Source organism: Prionailurus bengalensis, chromosome D1 (genome assembly GCF_016509475.1).
Source record: "Prionailurus bengalensis isolate Pbe53 chromosome D1, Fcat_Pben_1.1_paternal_pri, whole genome shotgun sequence".
In the NCBI taxonomy this organism is placed as follows: domain Eukaryota; kingdom Metazoa; phylum Chordata; class Mammalia; order Carnivora; family Felidae; genus Prionailurus; species Prionailurus bengalensis.
In genome coordinates this window covers 62935453-62959906 of record NC_057346.1, presented here as the reverse complement: position 1 = coordinate 62959906, position 24454 = coordinate 62935453, and the positions used below count along the sequence as shown (strand labels likewise).

Sequence of the window (24454 nt, the reverse complement as noted above, 5' to 3'; positions counted from 1 at the left end):
CCTCTAACCCTGACAGGGTTCAAGGGTCAGTGTTATTGCATTAGTGGCATTTTAAAAATTTCACACGTTGTAGTTTAATTATTTTTTAGTTCAAAATTCTTTTGCCTCTTTATTTGGATTTCTTTCTCTCGTGGATTATTTAGAAGTGTCTTTTTAAGTTTTCAAATATTTTGGTCTTATTTTAGAGATCACTTCATATTGGTATCTAATTTCATTCCACTATAGTCAGAAAATATATGCTGCATGAATTCTTTTACGTGTACTGGAATTCGTATGATGGCCCAGAATATGACCTTTTTTGGTAAATGTTCAGTGTGTTTGAAATATTGTATATTCTGCTGTTGTGTTTGGCTTTGAGACTCATCTTTTCTGGTATTACAATATTCATTCCAGTTTTCTTTCTTTTTTTAATTTTTAGTTTTAATTCCAGTATTGTTAACATACGGTGTTGTATTAGCGTCAGGTGTACATACAGTGATTCAGCAATTTTACACATTGCTCAGTGCTCATTTTGATAAGTGTACTCTTTAAATTTTAAAATCTTTATTTTATGTTTTTATTTTTTGTTTATTTATTTTGAGAGGGAGTGAGCGCGCGCGCGGGCGAGAGAGAGAGAGAGAGAGAGAGAGAGAGAGAGAGAGCGTGAAGTGCACAAGTGCATGAGTGGGGGAGGGGCAGAGAGAGAGGGACTGAAAGCAATCCTAAACACGCTCCCATGGTCAGTGTGGAGCCCGATGTAGGGTCAGACTCAGGAATCCTGAGATCATGACCTGAGCCAAAATCAAGAGTGGGCTGCTTACATGACTGAGCCACCCAGGTACCTTGGGATAAATGTACTCTTAATCCCCATCACCTCTTTCACCCATCCCCACCCCCCCCCCCCCTCTGGTAACTATCAGTTTGTTTTCTATAGTTCAGAGTCTGTTTCTTGGTTTGTTTCTTTTTTCTTTTGATTGGTGTTGTTATTAGTGCTGTATATTTTCCCATCCTTTCACTTTTAACATGTTTGTTTTTGTATGAGGTGCATTTAATGTGAGCAGTGCTTAAATGAGTTGTTTTTTCTCCTTGGTCTGACTATTTCTGCCTTTTAATTGGGTATTTAGTTCATTTATGCTTATTTTGAATCATGGGTGTGGTTGGGTTCAAATGTATCGTTTTGGCTTTCTCTTTTTCTTTTCTTCTCTTTTTCCCTTTTTTTTGGATTATTCTTTAAAACATTTCATTCTATCTTCTTTTCTTATGAGTTTTAATTATTTTGGAGGCTTGCTTTAGAGACTTAGAGATTAGATTGATTTAGAGATTATAGTTCACATCTCTAATTACAGTCTATCTTCAAGGGATAATTATTATTTTGTGTATTATGTAATAATTTAACAGTGATCTAATTCTTTCCTGGCTTATGCTATTATTTTCATACATTGTACTTTTTTGTATGTTATAAATTAAATACTTCATTGTTATTATTTTTGCAACAAGCAAGTAAAGGCATTTAAGTAATAAAATAACCTTACATATTTACCCATGTAGTAACAAATTCTAATGCTTTTCATTCCTTTGTTTAGATCTATATTTATATCTGATAATATTTTCCTTCTGGATAAAGAAACTTTACAAATGTTGGTAGTGTGAGCCTGCTATAGAAAAATTATTCTGTTTTTTTTGTTTAAAAAAAAGCATTTATCTGTTTTAAGAGTATTACTGAGAGATACAGAATTCTAGCTTAACAAGATTTTTCTTTCAGTTTTAAGATATTGCTCTATTGTCTTCTTACTTGCATTGTTTCTGATAAGATCTGCTGTCATCCTAAATTTAGACAATTGTGATGTGTCTTTTTAAAAAATGTTTATCTGTTTTTGAGAGACAGAGAGAGAGAGACAGAGAGAGTGAGCGAGCATGAGAGGGAGTGGGACAGGGGCAGAGAGAGAGGAAAACAGAGGATCTCAAGCAGGCTACGGGCTGATAGCAAAGAGCCAGATGCAGGGCTTTAACCCATGAATGGCAATAGAACTGAGCCCACGCTTAACCAACCAAGCCACCCAGGCACCAATGTGATGTGTCTTTTGATCTGGATTTACATTTTTTTCCTTTATCATTTCTTCTGAGCAGTTTGATTATGATGTACCCCTAGTAAAGTTATATTCATTTTTCTTATTTTTGGGTTTCATTGAGCTTCTTGGAACTCTGGGTTTATAATTTTTATCAGATTTGGAAACTTGCAGCCATAATTTTTTCAAATATATTTTATGTCCTCTCTTTTGTTAAGATGGTGCCTTGAAACTACAAAAATATCTTGATGTATACTGACAGAACAATGATACATACGTAAGAATTATTTCTCTACACGTTGTTCTAACTTTTCATTGATGAACCCTTACATTTTATAATGGGACCACTTGGGCCCATACATTTTGTAATGCATTTTACACACTAAGTTGTTTATATACACAGGGGCCCCATACTTCTACAGGTAACCTTGAATAAAGTTGACTGTAGCTTCTTAATTGATCACAATCTATTTTGAAGTGCTTTCTTCTGGGATTCTCTTGTATTTTCTTCTCATCCACTGACCACTACTTCATGTTTTCTCCATGTTAATCTCTTGATACCAGAAGGTAAGGATGATATGGGGTCTTTTTGGTGTGCTTTCTTATGTTCTTATTCTATATTCTTTCCTTTGGCCATTCCATCTACTCCCATAGCTTCAATGAGGATCTGTGGTCTATCCCAAGTGCACATCTTTATTTCTTCCAAGGGTACATCTTACTTGAGTATGAAACCTATAAGTCCAAGTATTTATTATACACTTCCACTTGAATATCCCATGTGTATTCAAATTCAAAGTTCCTAAAAATATACTTTTGCTCTTATGGCTAAGCCCCCACCTGCCCTATGGAGATGTTCCATACAATGCTCAGATCATGGAATGTGGCATGAAATAGGGTCTCCCTCACACATGATACCTAATACAAAAACTCATATATAAAACAGACCATATCTGAATTATATTCCTAGGAACTAGCCTACATTCAATTATTTCTCCAACATTTATTAAACCATCAATTCACAAATATCATGGGTCTATACCATATGCCAAACACTGGGCTGGAGATACATCAGGCAAAAATTCTTGCCCTGGTGCTCCTTGAACATTAGTGAATGTAGGCTGACTAAACAAGCTGATGAACTTTTATGGTCATTAGATAGTGATAAATTCTGTGCAGAACAGGGAAACAGAGAAGATGTTGGGACATATTCTGTGCTTTAGGGGAATATTGTTAGGTATTAAACACTGTGGTCATAGAGACCCATTGCACCTGAGGGAAGGAGCTATGTAGACAGAGGAACAATAAGCAAATAGTTCCAGAGACGGAACTGTGGTTCATGTTTTTGAGAAGCTGTTAGGGAGGCAGTTCTGACCAAAGGACTTGAGGACAAAGTCAGGTAGGGAAAGGAAGGCCATATCCTTAGTCTCTTCAGAAAACCATGGTGGGTAAGAAGTGTGATGTGACTGTGGGTAAAGGGAAACCATATAGTTTTTATCATCAGGCATGCCCCAATGAGAAGATTAGGACTATTTCTATCTCCCTGTCCCTGCCTTCTGATTGTAGTTTTGAGAAGAGCCAAGCAAGAGCATGATTACTTTCTGTTCTCTCTTGCCCTCCTCAGTAATTTCCTAATCCCCTCTTTAATCTCCTGAGTTCGTACCCCATAGACAATGGGGTTGAGAGCTGCAGGAATTACATGGTGTAACACATTAAGTAAGACAGGGATATCAGGGGAAATTTTTTTCTTGGCAATGTGGGTAAAAACAAAAACTAGCAGGATGGTGCTGAAAAAGAGGATGAGGATGAAGTGAGAGCCACAAGTGCTCAGAGCTTTGGCAGCTGCCCCTTTTGTCTTAAGTCTAAGAACGGCTCGTAGGATGATGGTATAGGAGAAGATGATAAGGGTCAGGTCAGAGCCCAGAAGAGTCCAGGCCACAGTTAACTGGAAAATTCTGTTAAGGGCAATATTATCACAGGAGAGCTTGGACACAGAGAGATTGGCACAGATACAATTATCAATTATATTTTTTCCACAATAATGGAGCCGGGCAGAGAGGATGGGAATGAATATAGTAAGAAGTGCATTTCTGGCCAAAGTAAAAATGGCAGCTTTGGCTACGAAATGGTCAGTGATGATGGATGGGTACCTCAGTGGGTGGCAGATGGCTACATAGCGGTCATAGGCCATGACCATGAATGTGCAGGACTCCATACCAAGGAAGCAATTCATGATGTACATCTGGAGGAAGCAGGCATAGAAGCTGATGGACTTGAGGTCAAACCAGAAGATGGCCAGGACCTTGGGGATGACAGTGAGGCAGAGCACGATATCCAATAGTGACAGGAAACTGAGCAGGTAATACATGGGTTCATGCAGAGAGGCTTCCAGCCAGATGGTGATCAGGAGAACACTATTGGCTCCCATGGCCAGGAGAAAAAGGAGGCTGAGTGGCAGGGACAACCAGAGCTTCCAGCTGGGGGACCTGACAAAACAATTCAGGAGGAAGTCTGAAACCTGAACGGAGATGGTGCCATTTTGATGTGCTGTCATATTTTGTCATGTATTTCTATAGCTTTCTTTTAGTGACCTATAAAATTAGGATAAAAATTAGCTACTGACTTAAGACACATGAATTTAGAACAATTTGCTTCATCTAGGTGAAACTTGTGATTCCTAGCAGGTCATACAGATCCATTTGATATCATCTGTACATCCTTCATGGTGGGTTACTCAGAAAATTCTAGCACTAAATAATAGATGACTGTGATAATATGGTTCATTTATACGTGTTTGATTTTTTTCTTAAAAAAATTTTTTTTAATGTCTATTTTTGAGACAGAGAGAGCATGAGAAATGGAGAGGCAGAGAGAGAGGGAGACACAGTATCCAAAGCAGGCTCCAGGCTCTGAGCCATCAGCACAGACCACAATACAGGGCTCGAACCCAACCGACTGAGCCACCCAGGAACCCCTGATTTTCTTTTAAATAGAAAGTCATTTGTTTGCAGAAACATAAAGAAAGGGAAAATTGCTTAGGAACTCATTTCTTTTAGCTGAGTGTCTAAATTTGTACTTGTAAGTTTCTTCCTTATTTTTTTTTTGACCGCATAGACTATCATATGACATATAAATACACAATATGCCCTGATTAAGTAGCAAAACCTGGGCCAAGTAAGGTCTCAGATACATGACTGTCTCTCATGCACCCCCATGCACATGTAATCCTTGGGCAGGTTTCCAGAAATCTGGAATATTTCTTTCTCTTGCACTTAGACTCTGACTCCTGCTTCCACTTCTCTGAGTATAATTTTCTTCTTAGTTTCTTTTCATGTTGTGTCTATTATTGTTGTTTTCTATATTATTATTAATTTTTATTGTAGGGACCACTGAACTCCAGTGACTCCCAGAGAACTTTAAACATCTCTCCTAAACATTGTTTAGGACATTATTGTGTGCATCCAGTGACAGATACCTCAGTGATCATCTGGGCATAATTCTCTGTTTTTACAGCATAGCTTTAGAGATTCTTTAGATTGAGCTTAAACTGAGGAACCACTTTCTTACTCCCACTGACCCCAGTTGTGGTCTCTGTCTTCAACCTCTAATGTTATTGAGATTAAATTTAATTCCTCCCCCACGATTCAAGCATTTGTGGGCAGATTGTTTGCCATAAAGCCACTACATTTTAGCGTGTACAGTTGAAAACTCCGAATCATCTAAAGTAAGCGCCAGATGATACACTCTCCAGGCTTCCTACCCCCATCCCCATTCATCTCCTGTGGACAAATTCCTGCCCCTCTGCATCTCTGGCAGCACCCAGAAAAATACGTAAAAAGGCAAGAGAACAGCAAAAGGGAAGGTTCCAGAGTACAGTTTCTCACACGTGCCTCCTGATCTGAGACAGCATGCGGTCTCTCCTCTCCTGTTTTCGCACTACTTTTACAGTAGTGACTCAGGAATGGAAAGGAGCACAGATCTGGACTAAAGAGAAATGTCTCCCCCCACCATGCCCAGTGTTCTGCCTACTCCTGGTATAGCTGCCCCTCAGGCACCCTCTATCCAGACTCACTTACAGAGGATGTGAGCAGGGGTCTGGCTCCACTGATATTGGAGTTCCGGCTAGTTCCTGAAATAGCTGGGTGTAGTTATAACTCCAGAGCATCAGGGACTTTGCCCTTAGGGAACTTCTCCATCCCCATTTCCCTGTGCTTAAAAGGCCCTCCTGGGAGACAAGCAGGCAGGTAGGAGAAGAAAATGTTTTTCTTTCTCTCTAAAAGGAAGGAGCTCTGGTAATCCAGCCCAACATTGACTGCGTCCTGTAGGCAGTTAGTCTCCTGGGACTCGGGGTCTTATATCCATCCATTCATCCATCCATCCATCCATCCATCCATCCATCCATCCATGTTCACCCTCGTTTGCACAGGCACACTGGGTGTCCTCCATGGGTCTAATAATCTCACTCAGAAGCTCCAATGGGCTTCCTGCAGCCCATTGTCAGATAGGTGCCTCCCAAACCATGCTATTAAATGGACTGATGTAAATTTATAATGACTTTCATCATGGCGTTATAATGATAAGAATGCAAGAGTAACTTGGAAAAAATATTCCTGAGAAAATGCAATGTGTTTTTAAAAGAGAGAGTCCTATCATGATTTTTGCTGTAATGGAAGATTTTTCAAATGGGATGTGTATACACCTGTATACTAGGAAACAGGAGTCATTTCTATTTCATTTTGAGCCTCATGTGAATTTTTCCCATCCTCAAATTATGGGAGCAAGCATCATCAGTTTGTTTTTTCTTTCTTACGTTTCAGTTTAAAAACTTGATTGTAGTTGACACACAACGTTGCGTTAGTTTCAGGTGTACAACATGGTGATTCGACAAGTGTATACAGTTAAGTTATACTGCACTCACCACAGGTATAGCTACCATCTGTCACCATATAACACAAGTACAGTAGCATTGACCATGTTCCCTGGGCTGTGCTGTCAGCATCAGTTTCTTTAAAGGTCTTCTTTTACTCTATTTTTATTTCCCTGTCTCCTGCATATCTCAACCTCACCCAATATCTCAACTTCACTCCTATTTCTTTTCTCTTTAGAAAAGTGATAGGTACAGTGTGATTAAAATATGCAATAATTAGAATTATTCTTAAGTATGCTTATATGGCTACATGTTCACCTATGGGAGAATGATTTGGACTGAATTTTATAAATAATATTGGATCGTATGTCTGATAATAAATCTGTTATTCTTTGTTTTCACTCAACAGTAAAGCATGAACAACTGTCCCTGTTGCTCTTGTAAGTCCACTTCATTCTTTTTGATTTCGGTTTAATTGCAATTATGTGCCTTTTCTTTTCTTTTTTTTTTAAAGTAATCTATACCCAAATGACCTATAATTAATTCTTAACCAAAAAATACTGTTATGTCAAATTCCTTGTATACTTCTATTATAATCCTAAAATAGGTAATGTGTAGGAGTGTGATTTTTTTTTAGTTATAACATGTAAAAATATTTAATTTCACTAGGAATATCAAATTTGTTACCCAAAATATTTACAAAATCTCACTATAAATTCCTAAAGTGTATTTATTTTTCATATTCCATATACCATTTCATGCTACATTAAAAAAAGTAGGTGGATGAAAAATAGTATTTTATTATTTTTAATTCGATTTTCTCCTGATAAGTAAGCATTGTTCATATAATGTTTAGCCATTTTTGGTTTTCATGCTGTTTATTATATTTGATATCCTTTAGCTGTTTTTTCCACTCATTTTGTTTTTCATGCATATCGACAAAATCCCTGTGCATATTTTAAATATTAGAGCCTCCTGTTGGCTAGATATTGCTAGTATCTCCTCTAATCTGTTATAAAGCTTTCAATTTGTGTCTGCGGTTCATTATTCAATGCACATTTTTCAATTTGACCAAGTCAAAATCTCTTCTTTTCTATGAATAGATATTCTCTAGATCACAAAGGTACTTTTGTTTATATGTTTTTGTTTGTGTAATATTTTCAAAACATGCATTATGTTTCATACTGATGTATATAAACCTGGTTGTGGTTTATTTTGTCAAGAGTAAGGAGTGGTATGAAGTTAGTATGCCCTGATAAGTACACAGCAGTGCAAATATCAAATGCTACTTGCTATTTTTGTAACTATCCTCTACTTTGAGACCCCTAGCACCTCAATGCTACCCTGGGCACTCTCATGGTGTCTCTTAGACCTCCCCATGATCCATGAGGTGTGGGGTACTTCCAGCAGAGTGGGGCCATCTGTGCCTGGTTCCAGAGGAGGGTCTGACTCTTTTCTGTTTTGTTGGTGGAGGTTACTAAGTATTTTGAATACCCTTTTAATTTAATATGTTGAATAACTTTGTTTCTTCCTACACAGATAAATAATTTATCCTTTTTTCACTAATTTGAGCTTGCAGCTTTATTATATACCAAGTTTCATGCACGCATAGCTGTGTTTCTGTTTCATCATTGGTGTCTTTGACTTCCCTTACAACAATCCCACATTATTTTTATTACTATTGCTTGTAGTTTACTGTTATAAGGCAGGTTGAGTTTCATTTGAAATGGATCCAAATGTGATACTTTAAAACATTTTTTAAACATATTTTTTAATATTTAGATTTTTATTTTCTATGTGTATTTTATAATCACATTTTAATCATCTCTTTATTTTAAATAAAGAGATAAATTTTAATCACATTTATAATCATCTCTTGTGCCATAATGTTAGTTATGAGTGAGTCCCTGGAGCCAGTCCAGATTAAGCAGGACTTCCTGGGAGGAGTGCAAAAGAATGTGTGGCCATCATAAGATCTCCAGACCTAGTGTTAATTTTTATCTTTCATGACTTAAGTCCAGCCATCTGACCTGTGGACTCTTGTCTGTTGGGAGATTTTTGATTACTGATTCAATTTCCTTTCTGGTCATGGGTCTGTTCAAATTTTCTATTCTTTCATTCATAATGTTACTTACTTGGCTCCTTTCTCTTCACTTTTTGATAAGTTTGGCTAGAATGTTTATCAATTTTGTTAATTCTTTCAGAGAACCTACTCCTAGGGTTGTTTGTTTGTTTGTTTGTTTTTTGATCTGTTCTACTGTTTTTTAATTTTTTTCTGTATCATTTATGGTTGCTCCAACTGTTATAATTTCCCTTATTCTTCTGGTTTTGGGCTTTCTTTGCTATTATTTTTCCAGCCCCTTTGGCTGTAAGTTTAGGTTGTGTATTTGAGACTCTTCTTGCTTCTTGAGGTAGGCCTGTATCACTATATACTTCCCTTTATGACCACCTTTGTTGCATCACAAATGTTTTGGTCTGTCGTGTTTTCATTTTCATTTGTTTCTGTGTAGTTGTTTTTTTTTTTTTTAATTTCTTCTTTAATATCCTGGTTAAACGATTTATTCTTTTATGTTTTTGTTTTTTAATTTATATTTGAGACAGAGAGAGAGAAAGAGCATGAGCAGGGGCGGGGCAGAGAGATAAAGACAGAATCTGAAGTAGGCTCTAGGCTTTGATTGTCAGCACAGAGCCCCACGTGGGGCTCAAAGTCACTAGCAGTGAGTTCATGACCTGAGGTAAAGTCGGACACTTAACCAACTCTTCAACCAAGGTGCTCTAATCCATTTATTCTTTTTTTTTATTAGTTTCCATTTTTATTTTTTTATTTTTAAAATTTATATCCAAGTTAGTTAGCATATAGTACAACAATGATTTCAGGAGTAGATTTCTTAATGCCCCTAACCCATTTAGCCCATCCCCCCCTCCCACAACACCTCCAGTAACCCTCTGTTTGTTCTCCATATGTAGGAGTCTTTTATGTTTTGTCCCCCTCCCTGTTTTTATGTTATTTTTGCTTCCCTTCCCTTGTGTTCATCTGATATGTGTCTTAAAGTCCTCATATGAGTGAGTCATGTGATATTTGTCTTTCTCTGACAGACTGATTTCACTTAGCATAATACCCTCTAGTTCCATACACGTAGTTGCAAATGGCAAGATTTCATTCTTTTTGAATGTATATATTACCCCACATCTTCTTTACCCATCCATCCATCGATGGACTTTTGGGCTCTTTCCATACTTTGGCTCTTGTTGATACTGCTGCTATAAATATGGGGTTGCATGTGTCCCTTCGACACAGTACACCTGTATCCCGTGGATAAATGCCTAGTAGTGCAATTGATGAGTGGTAGGGTAGTTCTATTTTTAGTTTTTTGAGGACACTTCATACTATTTTCCAGAGTGGCTGCACCAGATTGCATTGCTACCAACAATGCAAAAAAGATCCTCTTTCTCTGCATCCTCGCCAACATCTGTTGTTGCCTGAATTGTTAATGTTAGCCATTCTGACAGGTATAAGGTAGTATCTCATGGTGGTTTTGATTAGTATTTCCCTGATGATGAGTGATATTGAGCATTTTTCATGTGTCGGTTGGCCATCTGGATGTCTTTCTTGCAGAAGTGTCTATTCATGTCTTTTGCCCATTTCTTCACTGGATGATTTGTTTTTTGGGTGTTGAGTTGCATAAGTTCTTTATAGATTTTGGCTATTACTTTTATCTGATATGTTGTTTGCAAATATCTTCTCCCATTCTGTCAGTTGCCTTTTAGTTTTGCTGATTGTTTCCTTCGCTGTGCAGAAGCTTTTTATTTTGATGAGGTCCCAATAGTTCATTTTTGCTTTTGTTTCCCCTGCCTCCAGAGATGTGTTGAGTAAGAAGTTGCTGTGGCCAAGGTCAAAGAGGTTTTTGCCTGCTTTCTCCTCGAGGATCTTGATGGCTTCCTGTCTTACATTGAGGTCTTTCATCCATTTTAAGTTTATTTTTGTGTATGGTGTAAGAAAGGGTCCAGATTCATTCTTCTGCATGTCGCTGTCCAGTTTTCCCAGCACCACTTGCTGAAGAGACTGTCTTTATTCCATTGGATATTCTTTTCTGCTTTGTCAAAGGTTAGTTGGCCATACGTTTGTGGGTCCATTTCTGGGTTCTCTATTCTGTTCCATTGATCTGAATGTCTGTTCTTGTGCCAGTACCATACTTTCTTGATGATTACAGCTTGGTAGTATAGCTTGAAGTCTGGGATTGTGATGCCTCCTGCTTTGGTTTTCTTTTTCAAGATTGCTTTGACTATTTGGGGTCTTTTCTGGTTCCATACAAATTTTAGGTTTATTTTTCTAGCTCTGTGAAGAATGCTGGTGTTATTTTGATAGGGGTTGCATTGAATATGTAGATTGCTTTGGGTAGTACTGACATTTTAACAATGTGTGTCCTTACTATCCAGGAGCATGGAATCTTTTTCTATTTCTTTGTGTCTTCTTCAGTGTCTGTCATAAGCTTTCTATAGTTTTGTGTATAGATTTTTCACATCCGTGGTTAGATTTATTCCTAGGTATTTTATGGTTTTTTGGTGCAATTGTAAATGGGATCGATTACTTGATTTCTCTTTCTGTTGCTTCATTGTTAGTGTGTAGGAATGCAACCAATTTCTGTGCATTGATTTTATATTCTGCAACTTTGCTGAATTCATGAATCAATTCTAGAAGTTTTTTGATGGAGTCTTTTGAGTTTTTCATATAGAGTATCATGTCATCTGTGAAGAGTGAAAGTTTGACCTCCTCGTGGCTGATTTGGATGCCTTTTATTTCTTTGTGTTGTCTGATTGCAGAGGCTAAGACTTCCAATACTATGTTGAATAACAGTGGTGACAGTGGACATTCCTGTCTTGTTCCTGACCTTAGGGGGAAAGCTCTCAGTTTTTCCCCATTGAGGATGATACTAGCATTGGGTCATTCATATATGGCTTTTATGATCTTGAGGTATGATCCCTCTATCCCTACTTTCTTGAGGGTTTTTATCAAGAAAGGATGCTGTATTTTGTCAAATGCTTTCTCTGCATCTATTGAGAGGATCATATGGTTCTTGTCCTTTCTTTTACTGATGTGATGAATCACGTTAATTGTTTTGCGGATATTGAACCAGCTCTGCATCCCAGGTATAAATCCCACTTGGTCGTGGTGAATAATTTTTTAATGTATTGTTGGGTCCGGTTGGCTAATATCTTGTTGGGGATTTTTGCATTCATGTTCATCAGGGAAATTGGTCTATAGTTCTCCTTTTTAGTGGGGTCTCTGTCTGGTTTTGGAATCAAGGTAATGCTGGCTTCCTAGAAAGAGTTTGGAAGTTTTCGTTCCATTTCTATTTTTTGGAACAGCTTCAAGAGAATAGGTATTAATTCTTCCTTAAATGTTTGGTAGAATTCCCCTGTAAAGCCTTCTTGCCCTGGACTCTTTTGGCATATTTTTGATTACTACTTCAATTTCCTTATTGATTATGGGCCTGTTCAAATTTTCTATTTTTTCCTGTTTCAGTTTTGGTAGTGTGTACTAGGAGTTTGTCCATTTCTTCCAGATTACCCATGTTATTGGCATATCATTGCTCATAATATTCTCTTATTATTGTTTTTATTTCTGTTGTGTTGGTTGTGATCTCTCCTCTTTCATTCTTGATTTTAGTTATTTGGGTCCTTTCTTTTTCTTCTTGATCAAGCTGGCTAGTGGTTTATCAATTTTGTTAATTCTTTCAAAGAACCAGCTTCTGGTTTCATTGATATGTTCTTTGGTTTCGATAGCATTGATTTCTGCTCTAATCTTTTTCCTGTCTTCTGCTGTTTTTGTGTTTTATTTGCTGATCTTTTTCCAGCTCTTTAAGGTGTAAGGTTAGGTTATGTATCTGAGACCTTTCTTCCTTCTTTAGGAAGGCCTGGATTGCTATATAGTTTCCTCTTATGACTGCCTGTGCTCATCCCAGAGGTTTTGGGTTGTGGTGTTATCATTTCCATTGGCTTGCATACAGTTTTAAATTTCCTCTTTAAATTCTTGGTAAGCCCATTTGTTCTTTAGTAGGATATTCTTCAGTCTCCAAGTATTTGTTACCTTTCCAAATTTTTTCTTGTGGTTGATTTCGAGTTTATAGCATTGTGGTCTGAAAATATGCACGGTATGATCTCGATCTTTTTGTACTTGATGAGGCCTGATTTGTGTCCCAGTGTATGGTCTGTTTTGGAGAACGTTCCATGTGCACTGGAGAGTAATGTGTATTCGCCTGCTTTACAATGAAATGTTCTGAATATATCTGCTAAGTCCATCTGGTCCAGTGTGTCATTCACAGCCATTATTTGCTTGTTGATTTTTTGATTAGATGATGTGTCCATTGCTGTGAGTGGTGTGTTGAAGTCTCTTACTATTGTGGTGTTACTATCGATGAGTTTCTTTATGTTTGTGATTAACTGATTAATATATTTGGGTGCTCCACATTTGGCGCATAAATATATACAATTGTTAGGTCTTCTTGGTGGATAGACCCCTTGATTATGATATAATACCCTTCTGCATCTCTTGATACAGTCTTTCTTTTAATATCTATATTGTCTGATATAAGTATGGCTACTCAGGCTTTCTTTTGTTGACGATTAGCATGATAGATGGTTCTCCATCCCCTTACATTTAATCTGAAGATGTCTTTAGGTCTAAAGTGGGTCTCTTGTAAACAGGATATAGATGAATCTTGTTTTCTTATCCATTCTGTTACCCTATGTCTTCTGATCGGAGCATTGAGTCCATTGACATTTAGAGTACTGAAAGATAGGAATTTACTGCCATTATGATGTTTGTAGAGTTGGAGTTTCTGGTGATGTTTTCTGGTCCTTTCTAAGCTTTTGTTGCTTTTGGTACATATATATATATATTTTTTTTTTCATCTTTTCTCCCCTCAGAAAGTCCCCCTTAAAATTTCTTGCAGGGCTGGTTTAGTGGTCACAAACTCCTTTAATTTTTGTTTGTCTGGGAAACTTTTTATCTTTCCTTCTATTTTGAATGACAGCCTTGCTGGAAAAATAATTTTGGCTGCACATTTTTCTGATTCAGCACACTGAATATATCCTGCCACTCCTTTATGGCCTGCCAAGTTTGTGTGGGTACATCTGCTGCAAACCTGATCTGTCTTCCCTTGTAGGTTAGGGACTTTTTTTCCCTTGCTGCTTTATGATTCTCTCCTTGCCTGAGTATTTTGTGAATTTGACTATGATATGCTTTGTTGATAGTCGCTTTTTGTTTAATCTAATGGGGGTCCTCTGGGACCTCTGGGTCCTCTAGAGGACCTCTGGGTCCTCTAGATTCCATTGTTGAATCTAATGGGGGTGCTTCCTGGATTTTGATGTCTGTGCTTTTCCCCAGGTTAGAAAAGTTTTCTGCTATGATTTGCTCACATAACCCGTCTACCCCTATTTCTCTCTCTTCCTCTTCTGGGACCCCTATGATTCTGATTTTGTTCCTTTTTAATGAGTCACTGATTTCTCTAATTCTTAAATTGTGCTCTTTTGCCTTCATCTCCCTCTTTTCTTCCTCTTCATTATTCTCTATAAGTTTGTCCTCTGTGTTCTGTTCTGCCTCGTCCATCCTTGCTGCCGCTGCATCCATCCATGATTGCAGCTCAGTTATTTCTAATTTCATTCTGGCTATTTTTAATTTCATTCTGGCTATTTTTCACTTGTTTTATCTCTGCATAAAGGGATTCTAATCTATTTTCGACTCCAGCTAGTATTATTATTATTGTGTATCTAAATTCTGGTTCAGACATCTTGCTTGTATCTGTATTGGTTAAATCCCTGGCTGTTGTTTCTTCGTGCTCTTTCTTTTGGGGTGAATTCCTTCATTTTGTCATTTTGAAGGGAGAAAAGGAATGAATGAGGTAGAAAAACTGAAATTAAAATTTAAAAAATATTAAAAATTAAACACACACACACACACAAAAACTGAATAGATGATGCTAGATACTAGGTGTGTTTTGGTCTGGGTGTTGAAAGTGTTTTGACAGATTAGAGAAAAAAAATGGGGGAAGAGGAAAAAAAAGTAAATCACTTCAGAATTTGAAAAAAATGAATTCACTGAAGTAGACTAAAATGAGATGATGGGGGTAAAATAGAATTTGAAAAAATATACACAAAAGTAAAGAATATAGTAGAAAAAAGTTAAAGAAAAATATTTTTTAAGAGAAATTAAAAATAATTATGAATTTTTTTGTTTTCTGTATTTAAGAAAAAAGAAATGAAAAAGAGAAAAACGATAAAAAAATAAAAGAAGAAAAAATTGAAATCGTTTGAAAATTTGAAAAAGTGAATACACTAGACTAAAATAAAATGATGGAAGTAAAATAGAACTTGAAAATATTTACATAACAGCACAAATATAGTAATAAAAATTAAATAAAATATTTTTAATAGAAATTTAAAGTAAAAATGAAGTTTTTCTCATTTTGCATTCAAGAAAAAGAAAAGAAATTAAAATGAGAAAAAAAATTTAAAAAAAGGAAATTGTTTGAAAATTTGAAAAGGTGAGTACACTGAAGTAGACTAAAATAAAATGATGGAAATAAAGTAGAATTTGAAAAAATTTACACAAAGGTAAAAATATAGTAATAAAAATAAAAGAAAGATTTTTAATAAAATTGAAAATAAAAATGAATTTTTTCTCTTTCTGTATTTAAGAAAAAGAAAAGAATTGTGAAAGAGAAAGAGTAAAAAGAAAAATAAGGAAAATTGAATGATGAACCTGCTAACAGATTGAAGTAGGACTGAAATTGCTTTATTTCCCCTTTGAAGACAGTCTATGTAGCTCTTTGTAGTCCATATATTAAGCCAGTGATGAGACTTGTGTTCTTGAAGAGCTAAGTTGGCCCAGGTGGGTGGGGTTCAGTGTAATAGCTCTGCTCTCCACTAGATGGCACTGGTAGCCTACTGGGGTGGATTGTTGTGGCACTTGTTGGTTTGTATGCACATGCGTGGGAGCGGTGAAAATGGCACCACCCAGCCACCCAGTCTGCTCTCCTGGATCAGCAACCGCGCACTGTTCCTCTGTCTTCAGCTCTCATCCACTCCCTGCTTTTTCACTCTCTGTGACCAGACCCCAGGCAGAACCTCTCTCCCAAGTTTTGTCTCAGATGTGGCTATTTGCCCCAGACCCTTACTTCTGAAGGACTATGGCTTTGACCCGGTCCACCCCTCTGTGGGAGGGTCTCATTGAGTAATGGCTGAAAGAGCAATGGCCGAATATTGGCTGCACCCAGGAAAGTCCACTGGACCCTGTTCTTGCCGGTGCCCCAAGACTGAGGTGAGGTGCCAGCCCATCCCAGAAAAAGTTCACGAGACAGAGTAGCAGCAGCGTTTCAGGGATTATGGAAAATCACAACACATATCTGGCACCAGGCTTCACCCTTAACGACCTTGCCCCAGCACCAGCGGATGTGGCCGTCTTCTGGGGTCTGCTGGGACCAGGTGGCTTCAACAGTCTCTACCAAATAAACCATAAAATACTTTAAATACAGAGAACAATCTGAGGATTGTCTGAGGGGAGGTAGGTGGCGGGATGGTTAAATGGGTGATAGGCATTAAGGAAGACACTTGTTGGAATGAGCACTGAGTGGTATATGTAAGTGATGAATCACTGGGTTCTACTTCTAAAGCCAAGACTACACTGTTGTTAACTAATCTGAATTTAAATAAAAAAAATACAGATTTGAACACATAAATGCACTCCGATATTTATAGCGACATTATCAGCCAAATTATGGAAAGAGCCCAAATGTCCATTGAATGATGAATCTATAAAGAAAAGGTACTCTCTATATACAATGTATTATTACTCAGCTATAAAAAAGAATGAAACCTTGCCATTTGCAGTGACATGGATAAAGGTATTTATTGCTAAACTAAATAAGTCAGAGAAAGATCAATACTGTATTATTTCATTCATATGTGGAATTTAAGAAATAGAACAAACAAACATAAGGGGAAAAAAGAGGAATAACAAGAAACAGACTCTTAACATTAGGAAACCAGTTGTTACAAGAGGGGAGGTTTTTGGGGGGATTGGTCTAATTGATGACAGGGACTAAGGAAGGCACTTGTGATGATCTTCGAGTGTTGTTTGTAAGTGTTGCATCACTAAATTGTACACTGGAAACTAATATTACACCGGATGTTAACTAACTGGATTTTAAATAAAAGCTTGAAAGAGAAAAAGAAAAATTTAAAAATCTGAGCAAAACAAAAAGTTCCAGACAGATGTGTTAAAGAGCACTGTCATCCAAGCTTCTTGGAGTGAGGTAAGCCTATAACACATCCATGGCCAAAAAGGAAAACTGAACCAATGTGAGGTGCATGTGAACATTTGAAAAACTGGGTTTATGGTCTATGTACATTTTTGTATCCTAGTTTGTTTTTTTGTAACATTGTATCATGAACTTTCCCCATGTAATTAAAATATCTTTGACATCTCCAAAAATATTTATTATTAAAATCAGTGTCACTTTTGCCATAATCTGTTGGTTATGAGTGAGTCACTGGAACCAGCCCTGATTCAGCAGGAGGGAAACTGGCCCACACTTCTTTCTCCAACGAGTGTAAAAAGATGTGTGGCCATCATTAAATCCTCCATATGTGATGTTAATTTTTCTCCTTCATGATTTTTATTACTAAAATTTCTTTATGGCTGTTTTACTTTTGTTTCTATCTTCATCATTTTATTTTCCACTTCAACTCTCCAAAATGCCACCAACATGTATCAGAATCTCAGAGTCTGATTGGGAATCCACCTAAGACAGTAGGTGATCTGCACATAGCCTTTAGAGGGGACTCTTTTCCTCTGACATCACTATGTCTAGGTGCTTTCATTTATTACTATCTAATTTGCCCCTCTACAATACCTTTCAAACTGCAATCTTGCTTTTTAAAAATTAATGAGCAGGCTTCATTTCTATTTCTTCAAGTACGTTCCATTTATTTAATTCCTTATGTGACTCTTATGAGACCAAATTTACATTGTGACATCCTTGCATACTCTCTCTTATCCACTTCCTCCTCCTCTTTTCTGTATCTTCTGACCATGATGTAACAGGACTACAAATTTCCTTGGCCTAATGCAGCTCATTAACATGCTACTCAGCTGCATTAATCTACTATGCAGCTCATCCCCTGATTGCTTTATAGCAACTATTTTATAAAACAGTTCCTTTTTATAACTGCATGTCCAACATCATATTCGAAATATCTTTCATTAAGTCTCTGAGGGCATTTTGTCACTCTTCTCAAAGTAGGATATTTTGGTTTAATGACTGTTTCTATTAGATTCTTTCTTCTGTTTCATTGATCCTGTTCATTTCTTTTCCTTTTTTGGGATTTAATTTATTCTTCTTTATGTTTTTGTTTTTAGTGGTTGAATTTGGTCATTGTTTGGATACCTAGTATTTCAAATATAAGAATTTAATGCTTCATAGATGTGTCCAGTACAGTTGACCCATGAACAACATGGATTTGAACTGTTGGGATTTCCCCTTATGGGATTTTTTTTTAAATAAACACAATACAGTACTGTAAATTATTTTCTCTCTTTATTTTTTGATTTTCTTAACATTTTCTTTTCTCTAGCACAGTTTATTGTAAGAATACAGTATATTATACATATAACATACAAAATGAGTTAGTTGACTGGTTAGGTTATTGGCATGTCTTCATATTAACAGTAGCCAGTTAGTTGATACATTTTTGGGGAGTCAAGATCTATACATGAATGTTTTACTGTGTGGAGGATGGACACCTCTAACCCTCATAGTTTTCAACATTATTGTTTTAGTAGCATGTCAAAAATTTTCATACATTGTATTTTAATATTTTTTTCAGCTCAAAATTCTTTTTATTCTCTTTTTCAATTTCTTTGTCTCATGGATTGTTTAGAAGTATCTTGTTATGTTTCACATGTTTTGGTCTTATTCCAGAGATCACTTCACATTGATATGTAATTTCATTCCACTATAGTAAAAAATATACTTTGCATGAATTCTTTTAAGTGTATTGGGATTCATTTTATGACCCTGAATATGATATATTTTAGTAATGTTCAGTGTGCATTTGAAATATTATATATTCTACTGTTGTTTTTGGCTTTGAAACTCACTTTTTCTGGTATTATTATAGTTATCCCATTTTTATTTCCTTTTTTTTAATTTTTAATTTTAATTCCAGTATTGTTAACATACAGTGTTGTATTAGTGTCAGGTGTACAATATAGTGATTCAGAAATTCTACACATTACTCAATGTACATCATGATAAGTGTACTTTTTATCCCCATCACCTATTTCACCCATGCCCCCACCCACCTCCCTTCTGGTAACCATCAGTTTGTTCTCTGTAGTTAAGAGTTCGTTTCTTGGATTGTCTCTCTCTCTCTTTTTTCTTTTGATTGGTGGTGTTTTTAGTGTGGTATATTATCCCATCCCTTTACTTTTAACACTTTGTGTTTACATGAGGTGCATTTTGTGTGGGCAGCATTTAAATAGGTTTTTTTTTTTTTCAGTATGACAAGCTCTGTCTTAAATTGGGTAATTGGTTAATTTGTACTTATTTTGGTTTATGGTGTGGTTGGATTTACATATGTCATTTTGGCTTTTGTCCTCTGTTCCCTTTCCTCTCTTTTTCTTTCTTTTGGGTTAATTATTCTTTAAAACATTCCATCCCATATTACTTCTTTTCTTATGAGTATCAACTATTTGGGGGCTTGTTTTAGAGATTATAGTACACATCTCTAATCACAGTCTATCTTCAAGTGATAACATATTATTTTGTGTATTATGTAATGACTTAATTCCACTTTTTTCCACTAATTCCACTTTTTTCCACTTTTTTCTAATTCCACTTTTTTCTTCCTGGCTTATGCTATTATTTTAATACATTTTACTTTTTTGTATGTTATACATTAAATGCTGCATTGTTGTTATTTTTGTGATAGGCAATTAAAGGCATTTAAATAATTTAAAAAATCTTACATATGTACCCATGTAGTAACAAATTCTGATACTTTTAATTCATTTGTTTAGATCTATATTTACATCTGATAATATTTTCATTCTGGTTAAAGAAACTTACAAATGTTGTTTGTAGTGTGAGCCTACATTGAAAAATTATTTCAGTTTTTATATGTTTAAAAAAGCATTTATCTGGGTTGCCTAGGTGGCTTAGTTGGTAGGTGTCCAACTTCAATTCATGTCATGACCTCACGGTTCATGGGTCTGAGTCCTGCATCGAGCTCTGTGCTGACATTTCAGAGCCTGCAACCTGCTTCAGATTCTGTGTCTCCCCCTCTCTCTGCCCCTCCCCTGCTCACGCTCTCTCAAAAATTAATAAATGTTAAAAAATTAAAAAAAAATCTATCTGTTTTTAAGAGTATTACTGTGGGATATAGAATTGTAGTTTAACATCTTTTTTTATTCTTTCAGTTTTAAAGATATTGCTCTATGGTTTTACTTGCATTGTTTCTGATAAGAAATCTGCTTTCATCCTTTATTTAGATAATTTGTGATGTGTCTTTTCATCTGGCTTTATAATTTTTTTCTTTAATCATTACTTATGAACAGCTTGATTATGATATGTACCCCTAGTATAGCGTTATTCATGTTTCTTATTCTTGGGTTTCATTGAGCTTCTTAGAACTCTGAGTTTATAATTTTTACCAGATTGGGAAACTTGCTGCTATTATTTTTTCAAATATACTTTATGTCCCCCTTTTGTTAAGGTGGTGCCTTGACACTACAAAAATATCTTTGTGTACACTGACAGAACAATGAATACATACATCAGAACTATTTCTCTACCCATTGTTCTAACTTTTTATTGATAAACTCACACATTTGTCAATGGGACCACATGGGCCCATAAATTTTGTACTTCATTTTACACATTAAATTGTTTAGACAGACAAGGGCCCCACACTTCTACAGGTAACCTTGAATAAAATTGAGTATCACTTTTTAATTGATCACAGTTTATGTTGAGGTGCTTTCTTCTGTGAATCTTTTATTTTTTCTTATCCACTGAACACTACTTTGTGTGAATCCATGTTAATCTCTTGATACCAGAAGGTAAAGGTGATATGGAGCACTTCAGGGTTTTTTGGTGGGCTTTCTTATGTTCTTGCTCTGTTTTCTTTCCCTTGGCCATTCCATCTCCTTCCATTGCTTCAATGAGGATATGTAGTCAGTTCTCACATGTACATCTCTTTTTCTTCCAAGAGCAAATCTTATTTGAGTGTGATACCTGTAAGTCTATACACTTCCATTTGAATATCTCAAGTATATTCAAATTCAAAGTTCCTAAAAATATACTTTTGCTCTTATGACTAAGCTCCTGTCTGTCCTATAGTGCTCAGACCATGGAATGTGGATGAAATATGGTCTCCCTCACTCTTGAAGTCTAATATAAAAACCCAGAGAAAAAGTACCGTGTCTGAATTATATTCCTAGTAACTAGCATACAATTAATCATTTATTCAGCATTTATTTAATCATTAATTTTACAAACATTTGTGGGTCTCTACCATAAACCAAACACTGTGCCTTTCTACTCCTTAAATTTTAATGAATGTCAACGGACTAAACAAGTAAATGAGGAACTTTTATGGTCATTAGGCAGTGACAAATGCTGTGAAGAACAGTGAAATAGAGAAGGTGTTGGGACATCATCTGTGCTTTGGGGGAATATTGTTAGGTACTATTTTAAATACTGTGGTCAGAGAGACCCATTGGGTGCGAGGGAAGGAGTTCTGTGGACAGAGGAACAATAAGCAAACAGTTCCAGAGATGGTAGTGTGGTTCATGTTTTTGAGAAGCTGTTAGAGAGGCAGTTCTTACCAAAGGACTTAAGGACAAGGTCAGGTAGGTAAAGGAGGGCCATATCCTTAGTCTCTTCAGAAAACCATGGTGGGTAAGAAGTGTGATGTGACTGTGGGTAAAGGGGAAACCATATAGTTTTTATCATCAGGCATGTCCCATGAGAATATTAGAACTATATGTCTATCTCCCAGTCCCTGCCTACTGATTGTGTTTTTGAGTTATTGGTTGAGAAAAACCAAGCAAGAGCATGATTACTTTCTGTTCTCTCTTGCCCTCCTCAGTAATTTCCTAATCCCCTCTTTAATCTCCTGAGTTCGTACCCCATAGACAATGGGGTTGAGAGCTGCAGGAATTACATGGTGTAACACATTAAGTAAGACAGGGATATCAGGGGAAATTTTTTTCTTGGCAATGTGGGTAAAAACAAAAACCAGCAGGATGGTGCTGAAAAAGAGGATGAGGATGAAGTGAGAGCCACAAGTGCTCAGAGCTTTGGCAGCTGCCCCTTTTGTCTTGAGTCTAAGAACGGCTCGTAGGATGAAGGTATAGGAGAAGATGATGAGAATGAGGTCAGAGCCCAGTAGAGTCCAGGCCACAACTAAATGGTAAATTCTGTTAAAGGCAATGTTATCACAGGAAAGCTTGGACACAGAGAGATTGGCACACATACAGTTCTCAATTATATTTTTTCCACAATAATGGAGCCGGGCAGAGAGGATGGGAATGAACATAGTAAGAAGTGCATTTCTGGCCAAAATAAAAATGGCAGCCTTGGCTACAAAATGATCAGTGATGATGGATGGATACCTCAGTGGGTGGCAGATGGCTACATAGCGGTCATAGGCCATGACCATGAATGTGCTGGACTCCATGCCAAAGAAGCAATTCATGATGTACATCTGGAGGAAGCAGGCATAGAAGCTGATGGACTTGAGGTCAAACCAGAAGATGGCCAGAATCTTGGGAATGACGGTGAGGCAAAGCACAATGTCCAGTAGGGAGAGGAGGCTGAGCAGGTAGTACATGGGCTCATGTAGAGAGACCTCCATCCGAATGGTGATCAAGAGAATACCATTGGCCCCCATAGCCAGGAGGAGGAGGAGGCTGAGTGGCAGGGACAACCAGAGCTTCCAGCTGGGGGACCTGACAAAACAATTCAGGAGGAAGTCTGAAATCTCAAAGGAGATGGTGCCATTTTGATGCACTGTCATATTTTGTCATATATTTCTACAGCTTCCTTTTAGTGATCTGTAAAATTAGGATTAAATTAGCTACTGGTTTCGGACACATGAATTTAGAACAATTTGCTTCACCTAGGTAAATCTTGTGATTCCTAGCAGGTCATCCAGACCCATGTGAATTTATCTATTTATCATTTGTGCCATGTTACTCAGATATTCTCATCACTAAACAATATAGAAGACTGAAGTAACATGATTTATTTATACATGTTTGATTTTTTTCAGGTTTTTAAAAATAGAATTGTCATTTCTTTGAAGAAACACAGAGCAGGGGAAAATTGCTCATAGACTACTTTGTTTCAGATGAGTCTCTAAATTTGTGCTTATAAATTTCTTCCTTTTTGTTTTTTGTTTTGTGACCCCAAGGGCTACCATATGATAAACATATGGTTTGTCTACACAAAGGTTAAGGAGCAGAACCTGGCTCAAGTAGGGACTCAGATACATGACTGTCTCTCATGCACCCTCATGCACATACAATTCTTGGTCAGGGTTCCAGAAATCTGGAATAATTCTTTCTCTTGCACTTAGTACTCTGACTCCTGCTTCCACTGCTCTGAGTATAATTTTTTTCTTAGTTTCTTTTTATGTTGTGTCTATTATTGTTGTTTTCTATATTATTATTATTAGTAGTAGTAGTAGTAGTAGTTATTGTTGTAGGGACCACTGAACTCCAGTGACTCCCAGAGAACTTTAAACATCTCTCCTAAACATTGTTTAGGACATTATTGTGTGCATCCAGTGACAGATACCTCAGTGATCATCTGGGCATAATTCTCTGTTTTTACAGCATAGCTTTAGAGATTCTTTAGATTGAGCTTAAACTGAGGAACCACTTTCTTACTCCCACTGACCCCAGTTGTGGTCTCTGTCTTCAACCTCTAATGTTATTGAGATTAAATTTAATTCCTCCCCCACGATTCAAGCATTTGTGGGCAGATTGTTTGCCATAAAGCCACTACATTTTAGCGTGTACAGTTGAAAACTCCGAATCATCTAAAGTAAGCGCCAGATGATACACTCTCCAGGCTTCCTACCCCCATCCCCATTCATCTCCTGTGGACAAATTCCTGCCCCTCTGCATCTCTGGCAGCACCCAGAAAAATACGTAAAAAGGCAAGAGAACAGCAAAAGGGAAGGTTCCAGAGTACAGTTTCTCACACGTGCCTCCTGATCTGAGACAGCATGCGGTCTCTCCTCTCCTGTTTTCGCACTACTTTTACAGTAGTGACTCAGGAATGGAAAGGAGCACAGATCTGGACTAAAGAGAAATGTCTCCCCCCACCATGCCCAGTGTTCTGCCTACTCCTGGTATAGCTGCCCCTCAGGCACCCTCTATCCAGACTCACTTACAGAGGATGTGAGCAGGGGTCTGGCTCCACTGATATTGGAGTTCCGGCTAGTTCCTGAAATAGCTGGGTGTAGTTATAAC

At 36.9% G+C, this 24454-nt stretch overlaps 2 protein-coding genes across 2 annotated transcripts; both read right to left on the bottom strand.

The window, feature by feature from the left end:
- Positions 1-3574: 3574 nt before the first annotated feature.
- LOC122482631 (olfactory receptor 56A3-like) lies at positions 3575-4596 on the bottom strand. The gene has a single exon (XM_043578946.1). It carries the CDS (start codon positions 4594-4596, stop codon positions 3637-3639), a length of 960 nt encoding a protein of 319 aa, XP_043434881.1. The 3' UTR covers positions 3575-3636.
- Positions 4597-22032: 17436 nt separating this feature from the next.
- Positions 22033-22992, bottom strand: LOC122482630 (olfactory receptor 56A3-like). The gene has a single exon (XM_043578945.1). It carries the CDS (start codon positions 22990-22992, stop codon positions 22033-22035), a length of 960 nt encoding a protein of 319 aa, XP_043434880.1.
- Positions 22993-24454: the final 1462 nt, after the last annotated feature.